The 21,881-nt window shown below is 36.5% G+C and overlaps 1 protein-coding gene across 1 annotated transcript in view; it reads right to left on the reverse strand.

Annotated features, from left to right (window-relative positions):
- The window catches only part of MTMR2 (myotubularin related protein 2), a 114,549-nt gene that overhangs the window by 33,388 nt on the left and 59,280 nt on the right, over positions 1 to 21,881 (reverse strand). The window contains exons 3-9 of the mRNA XM_007938072.2: positions 18,136 to 18,211; positions 12,321 to 12,415; positions 12,020 to 12,130; positions 6,242 to 6,343; positions 4,990 to 5,073; positions 1,491 to 1,640; positions 303 to 491 (exon numbers count right to left, since the gene is read on the reverse strand). Of these exons, the coding sequence (XP_007936263.1) occupies positions 303 to 491; positions 1,491 to 1,640; positions 4,990 to 5,073; positions 6,242 to 6,343; positions 12,020 to 12,130; positions 12,321 to 12,415; positions 18,136 to 18,211 (807 nt within the window). The remainder of the gene's footprint in view (positions 1 to 302; positions 492 to 1,490; positions 1,641 to 4,989; positions 5,074 to 6,241; positions 6,344 to 12,019; positions 12,131 to 12,320; positions 12,416 to 18,135; positions 18,212 to 21,881) is intronic.

Consider the following 21,881-nt stretch of genomic DNA (forward strand, 5'->3'; position numbering starts at 1 on the left):
CCCACCAGCCACTCCTCGGAAGGAAGATGGGGCAATCTACTTCTGTAGTGATACTGCCTCAGAAACCCAAGGAGGGGTCGCTATGAGTTGGGTCCAACTCGATGGCACTTAACAACAACAAAATTAAATAACTAACTCAAAGTCACACAACCATTAGGTAGAAAGCCAAGATCAGAACCTAGATCATTATGTAGAGGCTGAGTTCTAGTTTTAGTAAAACTATACTGTGGCCCCTGCCAAACTCAGCTGACTCATGAAACTTGTTATTACAAGCTTAATTACTAAAAGCAGGACAATCTCACCTTATTGGCAACAGCATTAACACTTGGCCGGGCATCAAATATAAAGATTTTATGAGACTGGGCATTGGAATCCATGATAGCTTGAAGGTATTTTTCGTCTTCTTTACTTCGCTTCCCACTTACTCCTACCATGGGCTGGCTACATCGAGTGACTGTGGCTTGACTGTCAGGATGAATCCATGATAAAACCTAATGGGAAAAAACATGGTGACAAAGACTTTATTTATTTCTCCCCAAAAACAGTACTCTAGAGAGTTCTGCTTTCTAACTGGATTCATGAAAGGATAACTGAGGAAAAGTCACTACCTTTCTTTAAAGTATTGTTGTTAGGGGTCATCAAGTCAGCTCCAATTCATAGTGATTCTATATACAACAGAAGCAAACACTGCCCAGTCCCATGCCATCCCCACAATCCTCACCATAAAATTTCCCAGTAATACATCAGACAGTATTTCACTGCTATTCATAAGGTTCACAGAGCCAATTTTCTCAGAAGTGGCTGAAAAGAAGCCATGTTTAGCATCTCTAGCATCTGGAAAACTTAAGTCTAACTCTTCAATCTGCTATTTATTTACAAAAGTCATAGATCACTTGGGGAAAAAATACATTAATAGAAGATAAGTAAACCCCATTTCTAAAGTTTTAATGCTTATCAGCAAAAATACCCAACTATAAGGTCTGCTAATAAATAGCTACTATTTATTTTATAACTAAAATTATTTGAACTGATCTTTCTAGGACCCAAGCAGTCACCATAAATTTGTAAAGTTTTATTCTTTCTAGGACTTACAGAAAAATAGCAGTTATAACCACGACTAAAGAAATAGTGAATAATGCACAGGGCCAAATTTCTTTTCCAGTTACAAATCATTAATTCCATGCAGTTCTCTAAAATCCATGTCATACTCTTCAGAAAGCTCTTCACATTTTCCTTCCAGTTTTAGTTTTTCTAAATAACTCAATCTCTGATAAAAGTCCTGCTCCTGTTGCTGTTACTGTTCTTAGGTGCCATCAAGTCAGCTCTGACTCACAGTGACCTGGTGTACCCGGCTGCTGCAGCTACTTTTATCCTGCATCCTTGCTTGTGCTCTGCTTTTTGTGTGAGCTCTCCATCTTCCCATTCATTAATCTCAGTATTATGTATTGTACAAAAGCATTTGAAAAGTCTCATCAAAGCTTCATACTTACTGGGATACGGCCCCTTGATCTGAAGGATGCTACTCTCTTTAACTCTTCATCAGGAATATTTGCTGGCACAACCAAGAGGGCAGGGTATGTATCACAAAGCTCATATCGTTCATTTATCTTTGTTATTCTCCAGCTTTCATTAGGAATTCCCTACGGGTGAAATAAAACATAACACAAATTACTACCTAATTAAAATATTAAAGGGTACCAGAAGAGAAGCAAATCTATTCAACCTTTCACATCTCCACGATTCATCAAAGCAGGTCAATGCTATCCTTAGCACAATATAAGCAGAAGTATAGTGTAGCCTTTGTTAAGATGTAAAACGTCATAATTTTATGTGGAGATAAATTAAAAGTAACAGAACTATTTTCAGAATTAAATTAGAGAATAACAGAATTAAATATAGGATACACATATAGGAAAAAACCTAAGTAAAGAATATTATATATAAATACTAAAACTTACATACACTTACCATTTGTTGAAAAAAAACAGTAACAAGAAGTAAACATTCATTAAAACTTACTAACATATTCTGAATATCAGGATACTATGAAGAACTACACTCCAAAAAATTTTAAAATCTAGAAGAAATGGATGGACTTTTAGAAACATACTAGTTACCTAAACTAACACAGACTGAGGTGGAAAATTTGAACAGACCCATAACAAAAGAAGAAATTGAACAGGTCATAAAAAAATTGCCAATAACAACAACAAAAAAAGCCCTGGCCCAGACGGCTTCACTGGAGATTCTACTGAACGTTCAGAGAAGAAATGACACCAATCCTACTCAAATTATTACAGAATATAGAAAAGGATGGAATCCTCCCAAATTCATTTTATGAAGCAAGCATAACCTTCATACCAAAACCAGCAAAGGTATCAGTAAAAATGAAAACTACAGACCAGTATCAATCATGAATATAGATGTAAAAATCTTCAACAAAATCCTAGCCAATAGACTCCAATGACATATCAAAAAAATAACACATTATGACTAAATGGGGTACATAACAGGTATACAAGGATGATTCAACATTAGAAAAACAATCAACATCATCCATCACATAAATAAAACAAAGGAAAAGAACCATATGATCTTATCAATCGATTCAGAAAAGGCATTTGATAAAAGTCAACACCCATTCCTGATCAAAACTCTCAGCAAAATCAGAATAGAAGGGAAATTCCTCAACATAATAAAGGGTATATACGCAACACTAACAACCAACACTATTCTCAATGGAGAGAGACTGAAACCATTCCCCTTCCAAACAGAAACCAGACAAGGATGCCCTCTATCACTATTTTTGTTCAACACTGTATTGGAAGTCCCAGTGAGGGCAATAAGGCAAGAAAGAGAAATCAATGGCATCTAAATTGAGAGATTTAGCATAGTGGTGGGATACAAGATCAACATACAGAAATCAGTTGGATTCCTCTACACCAGCAAAGAGATTGCTGAAAAGGAAATAAAGAAATCAATACCATGTACAATAGTTCCAAAAATATAAAATACTTGAGAATAAATCTCACTAGGGAGCTCTGGGAGCATAGTGCCCAAGGCACTTGACTGCTAACCAGAAGGCTGGCAGTTCAAACCCACCAGCCACTCCTCGGAAGGATAATCTACTTCCATAATGATACTGCCTCAGAAACCCAAGGAGGGGTTGCTATGAGCCGAGGCGACTCGACGGCACATAACAACAACAACAACAGGGACACAAAAGAAAACTACAAAACACTACTTCAAGAAACCATAAGAGATCTATGTAAATGGAAGAACATACTATGCTTGTGGACAGAAAGATTGAACATTGTGAAAATGTCAACTTTACCCAAAGCAATCTATACATTCAATGCAATCCCAATTCAGATCCCATCAACATTCTTTAAGGATATGGAAAAACCAATCACTAATTTTATATGGAAAGGAAAGAGCCCTAATATAAGCAAAGCACTACCTAAGAAGAAGAAGAAAGTAGGAGGTGTCACAGTCCTGGATCTCAAAACCTACTATACAGCCATAGCAGTCAAAACAGTCTGGTACCGGTACAATGACAGACACATAGATAGACCAGTGGAACAGAATTGAGAATCCAGAAATAGAGCCATTGACCCATGGTCAGTTCATCTTTGACAAAGGGCTGTAATCCATTAAATAGGGAGAGATAGTCTCTTTAACAAATGGTGCTGGCAAAACTGGATATCACTTGCAGAAAAATGAAGCAAGATCTGTACCTCACACCATACACAAAAACTAACTCCAGATGGATCAAAGACTTAAACGTGAATTCTAAAACTATAAAGTTTCTAAAGGAAAAAATAGGGGCAAATTTAATTTATGGCATAACTAGACTGTCAAGCATAACCCGAAATGTACAAACAGCAGAAGACAAACTAGATGAATGGGACCTTCTAAAAATTAAATTTTTATATGCTTCAAAGTACTCTCCAAAAGAGTAAAAAGAGAACCTATGGTTGGGAAAAAATATTTGGCAACAACATATCTGACAAGGGACTTATCTCTAAAATTATAGAAAACTCCAACATCTCAACGACAAAGAGACAAACAATGTAATTTAAAAATGGGCAGAAGACATGTATAAACACGTCACCAAAGAAGATATTCAGGTGACCAACAAACACATGAAAAAATGTTCATGATCATTAGCCATTAGAGAGATACAAATCAAAACAACGAGAGACCATCTCTCCCCAGCACTAGTAGCAAAGTCAACAAGACAGAAAATAACAAATGCTGGTGAGGATGCAGAGAGATTGGGACTCTCATACACTGCTGGTAGGACTGTCAAATGATATATCCACTGTGGAAAGCAGTATGGTGATTCCTTAAAAAGGTGGAACTAGAAATACCATTTGACCCAGCCATTCCATTGCTAGATATATATCCTAAAGAAGAGCGAGCCATGACAAGAACAGACAAACGCACACCCATGTTCATCGCAGCACTATTTACAGTAGCAAAAAGATGGTCCGATTCAACAGCACATAACAACAACAATAACAACATGGTACATACACACAATGGAATACAGTGCAACACTAAAGAATAAAGTAGAATCTGAAGAACACTGCATAACATGGATGAACTTGGAGGACATTATGAGTGAAATAAGTTAACCACAGAAGGACAAATATAGTATTAGTTCATTATTGTGAAAAGTCAAGGAAAGGCTTATATATGGAAGGAAACTTTCTTTGTTGGTTACCTGGGGGTGGGCAGAAGACACTGCAAAAATAAAATAATAAAAAATAATAATAAAGGCAAGTTCCCCAAAAAACTTATTAATGTATTCTGAAAAGTAGTTCAAAAGACACTGAAAGGCAGTCAAACAACCAGGATTCATCTTCATTTAAAAAATAAAAACTTAAAAAACGATAGAAAGCTACTTACTTCTACCCATCAAGATGTTTTGGTAATGAAAAGAACATAGAATAGTAAAATTAAAAACAAAAAAGAAGTACATACCTGCCGTCTATACTCTAAAAGAGGATCATATACCTTCCACCCATTTTCAGAGAATACTTCTTTGTATTCAAAAGCAAAAAGGGGCTACAAAAAGGCAAATAGAGTTAATAGCTGAGTAACATGTTTAAGTAGATAATGAACCAGAAACAAATGCTTATCACACCCAAAGTTTTCATTTTCTTATCTGTGAGGGTATTTTATACTGATGTCCTTTTCTATATTTTTGTTTCATAATTTTAAAATTTTACTGTTTTTTTGTATATTCTCCAAACATACAAAGAACATAGAGACTCACTACAAATATTTATCAATTTTAAAAATATTGTCATATATCCTTCAGTTATCTTTGGTACCTAATGTAACTTTGCTATGCAATAGTAAAAGAAATTATTACACAAGAAAGACATCTTTTGATATAACTAACCGATCTGACATTGCAGATAGCAGGTAAGCAGCTTTGTATGTTGCATTTTCTAAAATGTATTAAATTAGTTTTTAATTTTTTGGCATTTAATTAGTGATTTGGGTACCCACAAAAACTATTTATCTTTATAAACATATTGGCAGAAACAACTATGTTGTTAAAGAAAAACACTATAACTGTTGTCAGAAAACCAGTATTGATTCCAAATTGTACCTTTTACTACCTATCTCTTTGAATTAATTGCTTACCATCTCCTAGTTATATCTCTAAATAGGGATAAATAAAATAATACCTACCTCCACAAGGCTAATGTGGCATTTAAATGATATAATGTAAATGAGTGAGTTTAAAACTATTAATAGCACACAATAGAAACTCAGCAAGCATTTGGCTTTCCATCTTTCCCAAAATTGCTAGTCTTTATTCCAATATCTCAGTTGCAAAGGAGATTTCAACTCCTAATCAAGACCACATATAGCTTTTCATCACAGAAACACCATGATAGGAAACACCCTGATGCCTTGTTTTTCCTTAGTAAATGTCTCTACAACTAGTAGAGGTATTCAAAATCACTCCTATTCCCTGGATAAGAAGATCATAGAATTATACAACGTCAGTACTAGAATAAGCCTCCAAAATCAACTGTCTGTCTTCTTCATTTTATACCTGAAGAAATAGGCCCAAGAAATTAGATTAAACCTAAATTACGTATCTGGTTAAAGGGCAATGTAGGAATGTAAATGTAGAAATCCTAAGTAGCCTAGAAAAGTTTTTTATACTATGTCAATTATTATAATGTAAGTTTTTTAAAGGTAAAAGGTATTTTACCAGGTTATTAGAGACAGGGAATGCGTATTTCATTAGATTCTCAAATATGGACCTTCTTGTTCGCCCTTCTGGTTTATGAGCAAACCGTAAATTCCGGATATCCTAGAAAAGATTTAGTATCCAAGTCAATCATAGATCATGCTTTATTTAAGGAATGAGATTACTTAAAATTATGTAAAGATTAAGATTTATTAATCCGGGATACAAAAATAAATCAGACAACAGATCCTTGGAGGCAGGGAACTTAAGATGATTTATGGGGAGAAATAAAAAGAAACACAGGCATTTTAATGTAAGACAGAATTCAAAGGTCACAAAATTTACCTCTGCTCATGGATTTAAGACAGACCAGTGAAGGAGGTAACATTTGATACGAGCACTGAAGATTTGAGGTTTTATATGTGAAGCCTAATATCATGACTAAGACACACTATCAACATATATTTCTTATATTTTTTCCCCTGAGAAAGCCCATATTGTCATGAATTCCCCAATTAAAAATCTGATTAGCTTTCACTACATTTCATATGTGTTTTCATTCCCATTATACCTGGTGATTATTTTCTTACCTATCACCCCTTCCTAGGGCTCATTTCCATTGGACCTTCTCTTCATAAGTCTCTTGCAACTGGACTAATAGACCCAATGCCTGCCTAAAGGTCTTCCTCCATTCTACATTCAAGCTCTTCAACCAACTATGTACTAACAAGTGAATTCTGAATGTTGTTGTTGTTTATATGGCAACTCCATACAAAATCAAATGAAACTCTACCCAGTCCTACCCCCTCCATATGACTGGTTACAGATTAGACTGTTGTAGTCTATCCATACAGGTTTTACTGGCTGATTTTTGGAAGTACATCACCAGCACTTTTTTCCTAGTCTTAGTTTGGAAGCTCCACTGACACTTGTTCAGCATCATAGCAGGACATAATAAACCTCCACTAACAGACAGGTGGTGGCTGCACATGAGGTATATTGGCTGGGAGTTGGATGCAGGTCTCCTACATGGAAGGAGAGAAGTCTACCACTTCTGAATTCTGAACAGTTTAGTTGATATCATCCAGCTCTAACGTTGCATTTTTATATAGATCAAAGTTCCTTTCCATTATTAGTCTTCAAAAAAATTTCTATGCTCAGGCTGAATGTAGACATTCATGTTCTTATATACTGACATCTTAAAAGTACTTAGAAAAAAATATGGAATTAAGAATAATTTCAAGACTACTCATTTTATTTTAAATGCTTCAATGCAAGCAGAATTCAAAGTAGCTTTATTATATCCTATGCTGTAAAACTGAACACAGAGACACTTTACCACTTATAGCAACAAGTTTTTCATATAGACACCAGGTTCTAATTTGAGACCATATATTTTTTTTCTGCCTTTATTGTCTGTACCTCTTGTGTTCCTCTACGTCTTCCTTTTCCTCAGTGATAATCGTACTAGTCACCTGCTTTTGTTATATTGCTTTTCCCTTAATGACAGAACTCGTATCGAATAAATTAAGCATATGGCCAACAATATGCCATAAAAACAAATAACTCTGTTGCCTTTCAAGAGAATATTTTCTCACTGAAAAAAAATATAAAATACCAAATTTCACACTAATTCCTTTCGGTAGGTAAAAATGGCCTATGTAAGTTTACTGTATAATGACAGCCATTTTACCTACAGTACATGAACAAGAAAACATCTTATCATAAATCTGATACAAAACTACCTTTGCTATCTTTTAAAACAAACATCCAAGGAAACCTAAGTTGATGCCCTGTTTGTCCTCAGTAAATATCTCTACAACTAGTAGAGGTATTCAGAATCACTCTTAACCACAGAGCCGTCATAAAGCAGCATCGTGGGGCCCTGCAAATATTTCACAATGTGAAACACTTGAGAGCCAAAATATGACCTTGATTTTATACCATCTGAAGTTGGAGAACATATGAACAACAGATTTGATGACCGAAAAACAGACAAGTTGTGGGATGACATCAAGAACATTATCCATGAAGAAAGCAAATAGTCATTAAAAAGACAGAAAAGGAAAGAAGACAAAAACAGATGTCAGAAGACATCTGAAAGGAAACTCTTGAAAGGAGAATAGCTCAAGCAAATGGAAGAAATAATGAAGTAAAAGAGCTGAACAGAAGGTTTCAAAGGGCAGCTTGAGAAGAGAAAGTAAAGTATTATACTGAAATGCGCAAAGACCTAGAATTAGAAAACCAAAAGGAAAGAACATATTCAGTATTTCTCAAGCTGAAAGAACTTAAGACAAAATTAAAGCCTCAAGTTGCAATACTGAAGGATTCTATGGACAAAATACTGAATGATTCAGGAAGCATCAAAAGAAGATGGAAGGAATACACAGAGTCACTGTAACAAAAAAGGACTGATCGATGTTCAACCATTTCAGGAGGTAGCATATGATCAAGAACCAGTGGTATTGAAAGAAATCCAAGCTGCACTGAAGAAATTAGCAAAAAACAAAGCTCCAGGTATTGATGGAATGCCCATTGAGGTGTCCAAACAAATGGATGCAGTGCAGGAGGCACTTAACTCATCTATGCCAAGAAATCTGAGAAAGAGTTACCCGGCCAACTGACTGGAAAAGACCCATATTTATTCCCATTCCAAAGAGAAGTTATCCAACAGAACGTGGAAATTATCAAACAATATCATTAAAATCACACATAAGTAAAATTTTGCTGAAGATAATTCAAAAACGTTTGCAGCAGTATACTGACAAGGAACTTCTAGAAATTCAAGTCAGATTCAGAAAAGGATGTAGCAGGAGGGATATCACTGATGTCAGATGGATCTTCGATGAAAACAAAGAATACTAGAAAGATGTTTACCTGTCTTTTACTGACTGTGATAGTCAACTTGGCTGGGCCTGGTTGAGTGGCTGGGCAGCTGGATGTAGTATTCCCCATGACTGGTAATCAATTCCGTGGTGGGATCTACCAGAAGCAGCTAAGTAGCTGCCTTAGGGATGTGGTCTGCTTCCTACATATAAGGAGAAGCCTTGGGGAATCGCCTCTAGCTTGTGGCATGCTTGAACCCTGCATGTAGCTATGTGATTGTTCAGAACCCTGTCATGCTCTGCTGACCTTGGGACTTTGAACGGACTTGAATTAATGGCCTGCTGTGTGGTTTGGTAACATTGAGACTGTGCCTTTTTACTTGTCAACCTTGGGCCTGTCATTCTCAGCAGCCAGCAGCTGTCTGAGTGACGAACAGCCTCTAGCTTCAGTGGGCTGGGTGCAGGAGGCAGAGCTGAAGCCCATGGGTGAGAGGCTTTCACCCAGCCTCTAGAGTCTGGCACTGTGAACTCAGACTTAAAGCCTCCAATCTGTAAGAGAATAAACTGCTGTTTCTTCAAGCCATTTGTGGTATATTCTTGTCAGAGTGGCACAGAGGTAACTAAATCTATTCAAAGGTATTTGACTGTGTGGATTATAAAAAATTATGGATAACATTAAGAAGAATGGGAATTCCAGAACACTTAATTGTGCTCCTGAGAAACCTGTACATAGACCAGGAGGCTGGTGCTCAAACAGAACAAGGGGATATTACATAGTTTGAAATTAGAAAGGGAGTACAGCAAGTTGTTTCCTTTCACCATACTTATTCAATCTGTATACTGAGCAAACTACCTGAGAAGCTGGACTATATGAAGAATGCTGCATCAGGACCAGAGGAAGACTCATTAACAACCTGTGATATGCAGAGGGCACAACCTTGCTTGCTTAAAGTGAAGATGACCTGAAGTGCTTACTGATGAAGATCAAAGACTACAGCTTTCAGTATAGTAGCCTTAGATTATACCTCAACATAAAGAAATCGAACATCTTTACAACTGGACTAATAAGCAACATCATGATAAATGGAGAAAAGATTGAAGTTATCAGAGATTTCATTTTAATTGGATCCACAGACATCACCCATGGAAACAGCAGTCAAGAAATCAGATGTCATACTGCACTGGGCAAATCTGCTGCAAAAGATCTCTTTAAAGTGTTAAGGAAAAAAGACATAACTTTGAAAACTAAGGTGAGCCTAACCCAAGCCATGGTATTTTCAATAGCCTCGTATGCATGTGAAAGCTGGACAATAAATAAAGAAGACTGAAGAAGAACTGATGTCTTTGAATTATGGTGTTGGCAAAGAGTACTGAAAATACCATGGACCGCAAGAAGAATGAACAAATCTGTCCTGGAAAAAGTGCAGCCAGATTGGTCCTTGGAAGCCAGAATGATCAGACTTCATCTCACTTACTTGGGTCATGTGGTCAGAAGGGAACACGACCTAGAGAAAGATAACATGCTTGGTAAAGTAAGAGGGTCAGCAATAAAGGGGAAGACCCTCAACAGATGGATTGAAACTGGCTTCAATGATAGGTTCAAGTATAGCAAGGATTGTGAGGATGGTACACAACCAGGCAATGTTTTTTTCTGTTGTACATGGGATCACTGTGAGTCGTTGTGATGACACCTAACAACAAAACAATACGAATGTTTAGATTTGTTGATAATCACCTTGTTCCACAGAAAAAATTATATTTAAAATAATGAGATTTCAAATCATCCTCCCTCACCTTCTCATATCTTCTATGTTCTATTTACTCTTATATTAAAAAAAAAAGTGACCAGGACACTGTACACATGACACATGGCTAACTGCTACTGTATTTATCAGAGCCCTTTGACTACATGGAAAAGCATAAAAATACTTACTAAGTCATTAGTTTTGATACTAGAGTCACAAAACTTCTAAGAAATGTATCATAATAGATTTTAGCATAAGAAATACACCTTGTTATAAGAAAGTATCTTGCACAGGAAAGTAACTATAGGGAGGAAGTCGAAGAGAGCTATTACATTGTGGGGAATTGCAGTCAATGGCATGAAACAAATTGTGAATTGCTGTATGGAAAATTTAATTTGCTCTGTAAACTTTCACCCAAATCACAATAAAAGTTTAATAAATAAACAAATGAAAAAGAAAGTATCTTGAATTATGCATGCACTGTTGCTTTTATGTTTGGAACAGGCAGAACAGAAAATGACAGGAAAAAAAAACCTGATCTCAAATGAGATTTGTACAGGTGTTCATTAGGCCATAATAAGGAGAACACTGGCTTATAGAAGTGGTACACAGTACCACTGGTAAAAATGTAACAAACAAAATCTAAGTTTCATTACAGAGACAATGCAATTATAGATATGTAAATGGCAAAGGTCTACAATATCACTTTTCTACCATTGTTTCAGAAGCAGAAAAAGTATGAGAACTAGAAACAGAAAAGATAGGTGATGATGAATAAATCATATCCAAACCAACCATACCTTAACTGTGCAGAGGCTCATGTTTTTCATTGGCAAATTAAAGGTAACAATGTCTATTTTTACTTCCTCACAGGGTCTTTATGAGACCTTAAGTGAGAAAAAGTCTGTGCAAGTACTTTGTATCCTGTTTAGTAGTATGCATATTTATGATGGTCATTATGAAAAGATGATGTTATGACTATGTGAGCATATCAAAGTATACAGACTGAATCGGGCCCCAAAGAAGTCAAATCTACCTTATGATAGGGCAACTTTTCTCTTTATTTATCCTAAATGTTATTTGTTTTCTTCTACTTGAATGATACTTTCTAATATAAAATTCATTTGATCATTTGATATTTTTGAAACCAGCATCCAAACACAGGCCCTATTTAAAAGAAATATTTCCCAAAATGGAAAAAAAAATCATATACATATTGTAAAATTTACCTTGCACACAGTTTCTAGCCCATAGGAATTTTCCCCTCGACTGGAAGCACCACCAATTTTTTCTACTCTACTTATCACACCAAGGGAAGCATCTAAAACAAATGGAGGGTCCTGAAGGAAGGAAAGGAAAAATCAGTTAATTAAAACTGAGCAATTTATACTGTTTAATTATAGCTGGGGGAAAAAAAGAAAAAAAAAATTCAATCAGAAATACTTTCATTACAAATGATCAAAAATGAACAAAACTGGCTGTAAACATAAAGGCGTACACAGAAAAATCTAATTCAATAGCAAGTCTTACCCGTTCCATGCTTTTGAAATATAACCTGTAATTTGTGACAGTCAGAGTTCCTCGTACAGCACCAGTGAATGGACATATATAAGTTACATCTTTGGCTGAAAAGGCAAAGAGTCCACAGTTTACTATACACAGTATATTATTAAAAAATGCATTCTCTTACTTTCACAAATAAAACTTAATAGAATTCTGATTGTTAGTCTAACTTATGCTGAAAAATCACAGAATCAATGATTCATAGAGACTTCAGAGATCTCACTCAACCTTTTCCAACCATGCAGTAATCTGGGGGAGGAACTTGGTAAAAGGAGAAAGTTTGAGGAGGAGGAGGGACATCTCTTCCTCTGAGACAGAATAGAAGAAAACAAAGATGGCCATTTTCACTCCTGGATGAAACAGTGGTGGTAGGAGTTGGGATAGTGGTGGTTGGTAACAGAGGTAACAATGTAAACATTGCAAGGTACAGTCACAGTTCATCTTAACACACAATTTCTGTACTGTCTCACCAATCTGCCAGTCTTCCTATGGCCACAGTCTAGTTTGTCAAGCAAAATCAAACCTAACCCACTGCCACTGATTGTAAATCTTTATGGAAGCAGACTGCCTCATCTTTCTCCCACGGAGCAGCTGGGGAGTTTGAACCACCAACCTTCTGGTTAGCAGCCAGATGCTTTACCACCACCAGAGCTCCTTAGTTTGTCAAACACTCCCCCCAAAGTAACAATATCCAAAACACGCACATTATATCAGGAACTTCTCATCACACAGTAGATTATATTTCTTGGGGAAGTATTACCGATGAAATGAAATGTGTATATGATGTGATTTCTCAGAGAAATAATAGTTTAATAAGAGTATATTATATCCCTGACCAAGCAACCAGTGTCCAACTTTTCTACAGAAAAATCAGAAGTATCATTTATTGAATGATAAATGATGAACCTAAGCAATATCATGCGTTTTAGACATGGATTAATTTATTAAACAAGACAATTCAGCTATCACTAATTCAAAATACTATTTAATATGGCAGAATTTGTAAAGCCCGATATGAAGTTTTTAAATCGTACAACATTAATATTACAAATATTCAAAATATTCCCACTATACACTACTGCAGCAAATCAGCAGATAAAGGAATGTCTTATCATTACAAGGAAGTAAGATGTACTACTCTGGAGTGACCAACTTCTAAGAACCTTTGTTTCAAGAAGCTTCTGGGAAAAACTTACTGTTTCTTATTGTTAGGTGCCTTGTTGTTGTTGTTGTTATATGTGTCGAGTCGGATCTGACTCACAGTGACTCTTCCTTGGGTTTCCAAGGCAGTATCACTAAGGGAGTAGATTGCCCAACCTTCCTTCCCATTAGGTGTCTTAGGGCCACTTCTTACTCATCACTTTGAAGGATTGACTGCTTTGTACAGAATTTTGAATGAGGCTATCTTTTAGCAAACACTGCTAACCTTCAAAATAGTCCCCTTGGGAATTTCAAGTATGAGCTACTTTATTTCAAATCATTGTTTCCAATGAAGGGTTCATTTGGAGGGAAGCTTTTAAAATCAAATAAACCCAACATTATGTGAAGATACACAAACCTGCTCTGCACACATTTTTTTGCCCTTAAGAATTTTTACTTCAACAAAGAAAGCCTTAATCAATGTTACTAAAAACATTTCTGGATTACTTTTAGAGCCACTTTTCTTACCACACAAGAAAATCCATCTTATTCTTCTACATTCCATGAAAGATTATATCCCTCTTAGGCCAATACTTTTCTTCTATACCATCCCCTTTCTTCTATAATCATGAGATAATATACATACATGAAAATGCTTCTAAAATTTAAAGTACTATACAAATATAAGGGTTTATACCTAAATTATTATTATCATCATTAGGTTCTGCTTTGTTTTGACCCCTCTATCCTTCCTCCTCTGTCTGGTGGCATCTAAGTCCCTCTGAAGAGAGAGGTTATAAACAGCAGAGTTTGTACCAAATAGAAGGGAGATTATGCCTAAGAATCTTACCAGAGCAAATGACAACAGTAGCAACCAGTATTGGTGGTCCAGTACTTTAGTTTACAATCTACTCTTCACCTGATTATCTCCTATATCCTTCATAACAACCCTTAAAAGATAGAAACCATAATTATCTACAATTTTTAGGTAAGAATAGCAGGGCTCAGAGAAGTCCAATGTCTCAGAACCAGTAACTGCTAAGATTGAAGCTTGAAACCATCCAGTACCTCTTACTACAAATTCTTTGCTTCCTCTTCTATCTCAAAACTAAATCACTAACTTAGCCCAATCTATTTAATATCTGTCTCCTATTTCAAAGGATGATTCACTAGTGCTACCTACTCCTGATGTGGCAAGGCCACAATACTCTAAAGACTGTTAGTTCTTTAAATTATCCCGTGGATGTTCCTACCACTAACTTAACTTCTGAAGAAATATCTAAACTGCAGACTTAAATTAAGCCAACTAAATATCCAAGACATTTCTACATAAATGGGTATGTACAAGGTTGCCCCAACTTTATTTTCTCTATTAAATCTGAAATTCTGGCATAATAATCAAGTCTGTACAGAGGATTTTGAATCATGGTATTTTATTTACCATATCAGGTACTGCTGTAAAGTCTGTAATAGTAATACTTCCTGGTGATACCAAAAGTCCCTGGGTGGTACAAATGGGTAATAAGCTTGGCTGCTAACTGAAAGTTTGGTAGTTCAAGTCCACCTAGAAAAATTCAGAAGAAAGGCCTGGTGAATTAGTCTAAAAAACCAGCTACTGAAAACCCTTTGGAGCACAGTTCTACTCAGGCACACGTGGAGTCACCATGAAACAAAGTCAACTTGATGAGAACTGGTATGTTACGTGGTCCCAAAAGATCTCAGATTTATGCATCCCCTCAGCTTCCCACTGGGTTCACAGAGAAGGAATCCATAATAAATTCCGTGAGGTATACCAAAATGACTTTGAAGAGAATACACTAGGATGATAGGAAATAAATAGAAAAAAAAAGTAATATGTGAGAATATGCAATTTGTGCAGAAAGGGGCACAAAAATATACTCTAAATAATGCAGAGAAGGGAAAAGTTCATTCAGCTATGGGATCAGAGAAGTATTCAAGTAACATATGGTATTCCTTTAGATGGGCAGAGATAGTGAGACTGCACTCAATGCAGAGGCAAAGCCTAGTCCAAGATACAGAATTGGGAAAGCAAAGTATGTATTTCAACAAAGCCAAGTGTCTGGTCTGGCCCTCTTCTAATTATTTCCTACCATACTCTCTCTACTCTTTCTGAGTTTCCTTCCCTAGTTCTTCTCTTCCAATGTAATTGTAAAATGTTAGCATTTACCAAAGCTATGCCTTTGGTCCTCTTATCACTCCATATACTCTGGTTTACCTTCATCCTCTCATTTTCAACCAATATCCATTTTCTGATGATTCCTAAATATGGACCTCCAACCCAATTTGTCTTCTAAACTCCCCTATCTTTTTATTAGGTATCTCCACGTGAAGTTTCTCATAGGTATCTGAAACACAGTATACATAAATACTATACCAAGGGCTCATAAAAATGGAGAGAAGATAAATCCAAGAAATTTCTTAGAGACTGACTCCTCCAGATCTGATAACTATTTTGAAATGGGAGCTTAGGAAAAAAGGAGCAGTTTAAGATTAAACGCTCAGATGTTGGACTTAACTGACTGGAGAGTTGGTATTAATATTAACTGAGATAGAGAATGCAGAAAAAGAAGAAAATCTGGGTAATGACTTCAGTTTTGGAGATACTGTATACAGGGTCACTATGAATTGGAAGAGACTCGATGGCAGCAGATTTGGTGGGTTTGGTTATGGGATGTCCAAGGGAATGTGTCCAGGAGGCATCTGTTCATAAGTGTTAAGACATGGAAACACAAATTTTGGACCCATCAGCATAAAAGTGACATGTGAAACTACTAATTTAGATATGGTCAATCAAAGAGAATATATAGAAAAAGGAAAATGTCAATGATGAAACCCTAGGGCGTGTTGATATTTAAAGGAAGAGAAGTCAACAAAAGAGGCTAAATAGTAGAGAATCTTTTATATGACAATTTATCATAGTGGAAACAGCATGGGCTTTAGGTTTGAAGGAGAAGAAAAACTGTCAAAATGCTACCTATAATTTTACTAGCTAGACGGTCTCTCTATGCTTTAGTTTGTTCACATACAAAATGGGGTTAATATCATTCTCAGAAAATTACTGTAAGAATGATTAAATCAGACAGTGAGTACTCAGTGATGATAATGATTGTTATTATAAGGAGTTCTGATGCCATAGTGCACAATGCATTTGGTTGCTAAGCAGAAGGTTGGCAGCTCAAATCCACCAGCTGCTCTGCAGGAGGAAGATGAGGCAATCTACTTCTATAAAGATTTACAGCCCTGGAAACCCAATGCAAGTTACTATGAATCAGAATTAATTCAATGACAATAGGCACGGTTTTTGGTTTTGTTTGCTGTTATTTTATACGTAATATCTAGCTCAGTAAGTATTTCAGCAGAACTAGAGCCTAGGGTATGCACAATCCTGAAGATAGGGAAGGATGGAGGGGGACCCTGGGTCAGATATTCAATCACAGGTCAAGAACAAGAAGAGACAAACATTACACTAAGTGCTAAGAAATTAAATTTAAAACCCATTGCTGTCAAGTTGATTCTGACTGACAGCAACCCTATTGTTGCTGTTGTTGTTACGTGCCATGGAGTCGGACCCAACTCACAGCGACCCCTCCTTGAGTTTCTGAGGCAATTATCACTATGGAAGTAGATTGCCCAACCTTCCTTCCGAGGAGTGGCTGGTGGGTTTGAACCGCCAGCCTTCTGGTTAGAAGTCAAGTGCCTTAGGCATTACGCTACCAGAATTCCTAGCGACCCTACAGAACAGAGCAGAACTGATCATAGGATTTCCAAGACTGTAATCCTTATGAAAGCATTTTCCTATCTTTCTCTCATGGAGTATGGTGTTTTTAAACCACCAAATTTTCAATTAGCACCTATGCTGTTAACTACTGTGCTATGACATGCCTTGTAGTTGACATGTACATGCATAGTTTGTCTTTGGCTTGCTTATTTTTACACAAGAAAATGACACCTAACTAAGGAAAATTAAGCCCTTAAATCCCTTTTCAAAATTTATGATTGATACTAAAATGAAAGATGATATGTCTAATTTGGCTCAGGAACCATTTACTTTATTCTCCTAATATATTACATTATTTCTCAAAATCTTTGGGTATTTTGTAAATTACCCACAGAGATGATGCAAAGTAAAAGCATGAGGACAAAAAACATAACTTAAATGCTCACTTTCCGTTTCTAGTCCATATTATAGGTATATGTTTAGTTCTTTACGCTGGGAAGAAAGGCACCTACATGGAGCTGGCGTGCTTTGCAATGAGAAAGAAATACTTTCATCCAAAAACTGGCCTGAGTTTATTACTAGTAGGAAAAAGAAAATAATGGAGGCAAATAAGAAATAATTTAAGAAAATTACTTGCATGAAGTGACAATTCAGTGTTTATCTACAAAACCCAGTATCTGAATGCAGCCATTCAAAACAATGGAATTTTTCACAGACAACTTCCATGTTTCCTAGCAGTCCAAATATACATAACACAAAAAGGTCTAGACCTAGGCTTGGAGAACATACTAAGGTGCTGCCAGACAGGAGACGTCTCTGAGGCAGTGGGCTTATTCTCTGAATTGAATATTCTGTACAGTCAGAAAGCAGAAGAAAATTAAACAAAAAAGTACCATTACAGACCCATGTCTTTAATATTTTCTCCTGGAAGCAAGGGTGGTTCTTCCATTTCTGCTAATTTGTTAGACTCCCTCAGGACCTGGATTGGAAAAAGGGGAGGGAGGAGCGACAAAAGAAACATTTTTCATTCAATGGTTAATTTTTCACTCAAATTTCAACCATGTATACTTGTTCTTATTTAAAGTCATAACATCATATTACATATGCTATTTTAAATCAAATTATAAAATCTTCCATGTTGTTATGTATAGCATCTGAGGTTACTCTTTTTCTAGAAAGTATTAACTGAGTACCTAAATTTATCAAGTACTATAGAAAACACTACACATTTTCTCATTGAATCCTGCAATAGACTTAAGAGGGAGATGTTATTATTACCATTTCATAGATGTGGGAAAAGAGAAAAAAAATTATAATTAACTTGTTCAAGATTACACAGATAAAAAAGTGCCAGAGTCTGAATTTGAATTATAGTTCTATCTGACTCTAAAGCTCATTTTCTTTCCATTAAGCCATGCTGAAAGCCCACTGAACTAATCAAGGGCAAAGTGGGTAAATTCCACCTTCATTCCTAACTGTGTAGTAAGGATCAGCATGAACCCAATTCCCAAGTGTGGAGATGGATTCAGTCTTTACTTTTCCACTTCTCCATTCTCATTTCCAGCTGCCCAAGCAACATACTCTCCAACCCTAGTCACCCAGAGCTGGGTCAGAACCCACAAATTAGATGGACACCATTCTTCAGACCAGTTGCTAATGCAGTCCTTCTCTGATCCTAGCCACCCAGAGATGAGTCAGAGCTCACAGATCAGATGCCCACACAGCCCTTCTCTGATCCTAGTCACGTGGAACTAGATCAAAGCTCAAATGTTAAAGGACACAGTCTTTCAAACTGTCAAATAGGCAGAAAGCAGCCCCTGTGTCTCTCACTGTCCCTCAGGGTTTGATAATTCACTGAAATGATGAACAAAACTTCACAGACAGTATACCATACATACAACCACAGATTTATTATGGAAAAAAAAAAAGGCTACAAAGAGACACATAGGATGAGGTCTGGGAGAGGTCCCAGCATAAGCTTCCATATCTCAAAGAGATATAAGACCATCTCAAGAACAGATGTTCTGGCTAAACAGGAAGCTCATCTGTACCTTCACGTTCAGGGATCTTATCAGCCTCCTCACGCAGCCATGGTAAATTACATCATGTCTCCTAAGACTGCTCAACACTAGCACCCCAAGTTCTCCCCCTTGGTCTGGTCAGCCTCACTCCTTAGACTCTGGTATGATCCCACTCAAAAGAACCAAGAAAAACACCAAATACTCGACGGTTTTACTTGCGATAAACTGCATCTCAGATATGTCAGTAATGAAAGAAGAGAGAAGTTTGGATTCAAAGAAAGGAAGTGAGGTTACAACAGGAGAGGTAACTCAAATACAACAGGGCCTACCTATCTTCCTGCTATGAGGGCAAGGGGAGTAAGAGAGCAAAACTAGCCCAATCCATTAAATTTTTCTGCACTGGCATAAAAATATCTTCTGTAGGAAAATAGTTACATAACCTCAGATATGAGAAGGAGGATTGGAAAAATATATCCTACAATATACAAAACTCTTTTGAGCCAAAATAATGCTATCAAATCACTATCTAAACCATTCACTATCAACTGCATCCAGAGCTATGACTATATCAATAGGTAAGATTATACAAGATCTGCTTTATGATAGTAAGTAGTATAATATTTAATTTGTTTCTTATTATCAAGAAAAGTCTATTAACGTATCAAAATCTTACTGGTGAAAAAAAAAATACAAATATGAAAATTTATGATTACTTTTTTATTCCTAAAATATAATTAGTTCAGTTTTGCTTCTTTCCCAACCCCTGCCCCTATTTTTTTCCCCATTTCTTCCATGCCTATTTCATCAGACTATTTTCAAGCTGTTCAGTAATGCAGTGATTTTTCCGTGTGACTTTAACCTCCTTCTCTCCCTCTCTCCCTCTCTCCCTCCTCCTCTCTCTCTCATTAGCAACTTACTATAAAGGAAATTTAGAAACCTTGTCTATAATGATGATCTAGATGCTAGCAAGTCAGTTTTCACATGGAATGGTCAGAAAAACAGGAAAGAATTTGTTAAAATCTGAAAAACACTAAATAATAATGGCCCCAAAGGGAAAGATGAGTTTGTAGAAGTCATAAACTATTTTTCCCAGTTTCTTTATATATTAAAATCCCGAAGGGAAAAGAAATAAATAAATTTATTCTCCCTAGGATAATTCTATTTTTAAAAAGATTATTTACATAAATTTTATTTTTTCTATTTTTTATATAACTTGACTGACAAACCACACTGTGGGCAAATGAATCATACAAACAAATATCTGAGTAGGGTAAAGCCACAGACACATATCTGGGGTAGATCTTATTGGTTACACATTTGAAATTACATCCAAACTCAAACACAGGGAAACCCTTTCTTTTTATAACACAGTCAGGGACAATTTGATTTTCTGCTGAATTCGAAATTAGTAAGAGCTGGACAATATTACATCACCACTGATGCTTCAACAAGAGGGAAGAAAACAAGTATCTGAAGAACAGTCTAGAAAGTATCACTTCCTATCAAGAAAAAAATCAGGACTTCCGGTAAGATGGCGGACTAGGCAGAAAGACTGCACAGATCCTCTTCAACAAAGAAAAGGGGAACCAGTTAACACAGACACACAAGATAATCCTGGACCCTTAGCCTTGAAGGGAAGGATACAGAAGTGGACTAAACCCCAACTAGCAGAAGAATTTGCATGAAAATAACAAAAAAGGAGACATGTGGAGCTGCAGTCTGGCAGCGATCCTGAGTGATCCTGACAGCACGGCACAAACAGCTTGGAGAGTGCCGAATCTGGTAAGATCTAAGAATTAACCTAAAAATCAGCCCTGCTAGCCAGGGACTGCATGGAGGAGTGCTCTGGTGGCTGGGGAATAAAAGGAGAAGCAGCAAAGAGGAGGGCAGTCTGAGCTGTGGACTTTTGCCTATCTAGAGGGTGTAGCCATTTTGAATGTTTACAAGAGGCTTGACCATTTTGGATATCTAAAGAGACAGTACTCTCCCAGATTCCAGGGGCTTAAGAACAGATTCTGCTTGCCAGTAACCCCAAGGACACTCTGGACCTGGACAACTGAAAAGGTACGACATTCCCCTTGTTACTCTAATACTCCGCACCTGCTTGGTGAACAGAGGTGAAGTCATCCCCCACTCCCACCCACCTTCTGGGCCCACAGGAACTCCTTTCCAGTCTGCATGCTCTGACGGAGCCTGGGTGCCCTGCCTTGACCTCCCCCGATTTTCTTTTTCTTTTTTTTATTCTTCGCTTTCTTTTTTCTGGTTATTAGCTTGCTTGTTTTTGTCTGTTTTAAAACTACTATTATTATTAACACTTTTGTCCTTTTTACTATTATTCTTTATTTTTCCCCTCCCAGGTCCTAGTTTTCAGCTTTTTTTCTTTCCCCTGTTTCTGGTTGCAATTTTTTATTTTTTATTTTTTTTAATTTCTTCTCACAGTTAACCCCGTTCCTTGTTTTTCTTTTTGCATTTTTCCCATTTTTATCTTCTTTATGCTCCTTCTCTATGTTTTTTCTCTTAGTATCTCCAGATATTGCGGGTTTTCTTGTATTTTTCTTCTTCTTTTTCCCTTTTTTGGTTACTGTTCCTATGTGACTACATGGTGTATTTTTTGTCCAGGTGCTTTTA

The sequence above is a fragment of the Orycteropus afer genome, unplaced genomic scaffold (assembly GCF_000298275.1).
Source record: "Orycteropus afer afer isolate SDZICR_OR568_19922 unplaced genomic scaffold, OryAfe1.0 scaffold00047, whole genome shotgun sequence".
NCBI lineage: Eukaryota > Metazoa > Chordata > Mammalia > Tubulidentata > Orycteropodidae > Orycteropus > Orycteropus afer.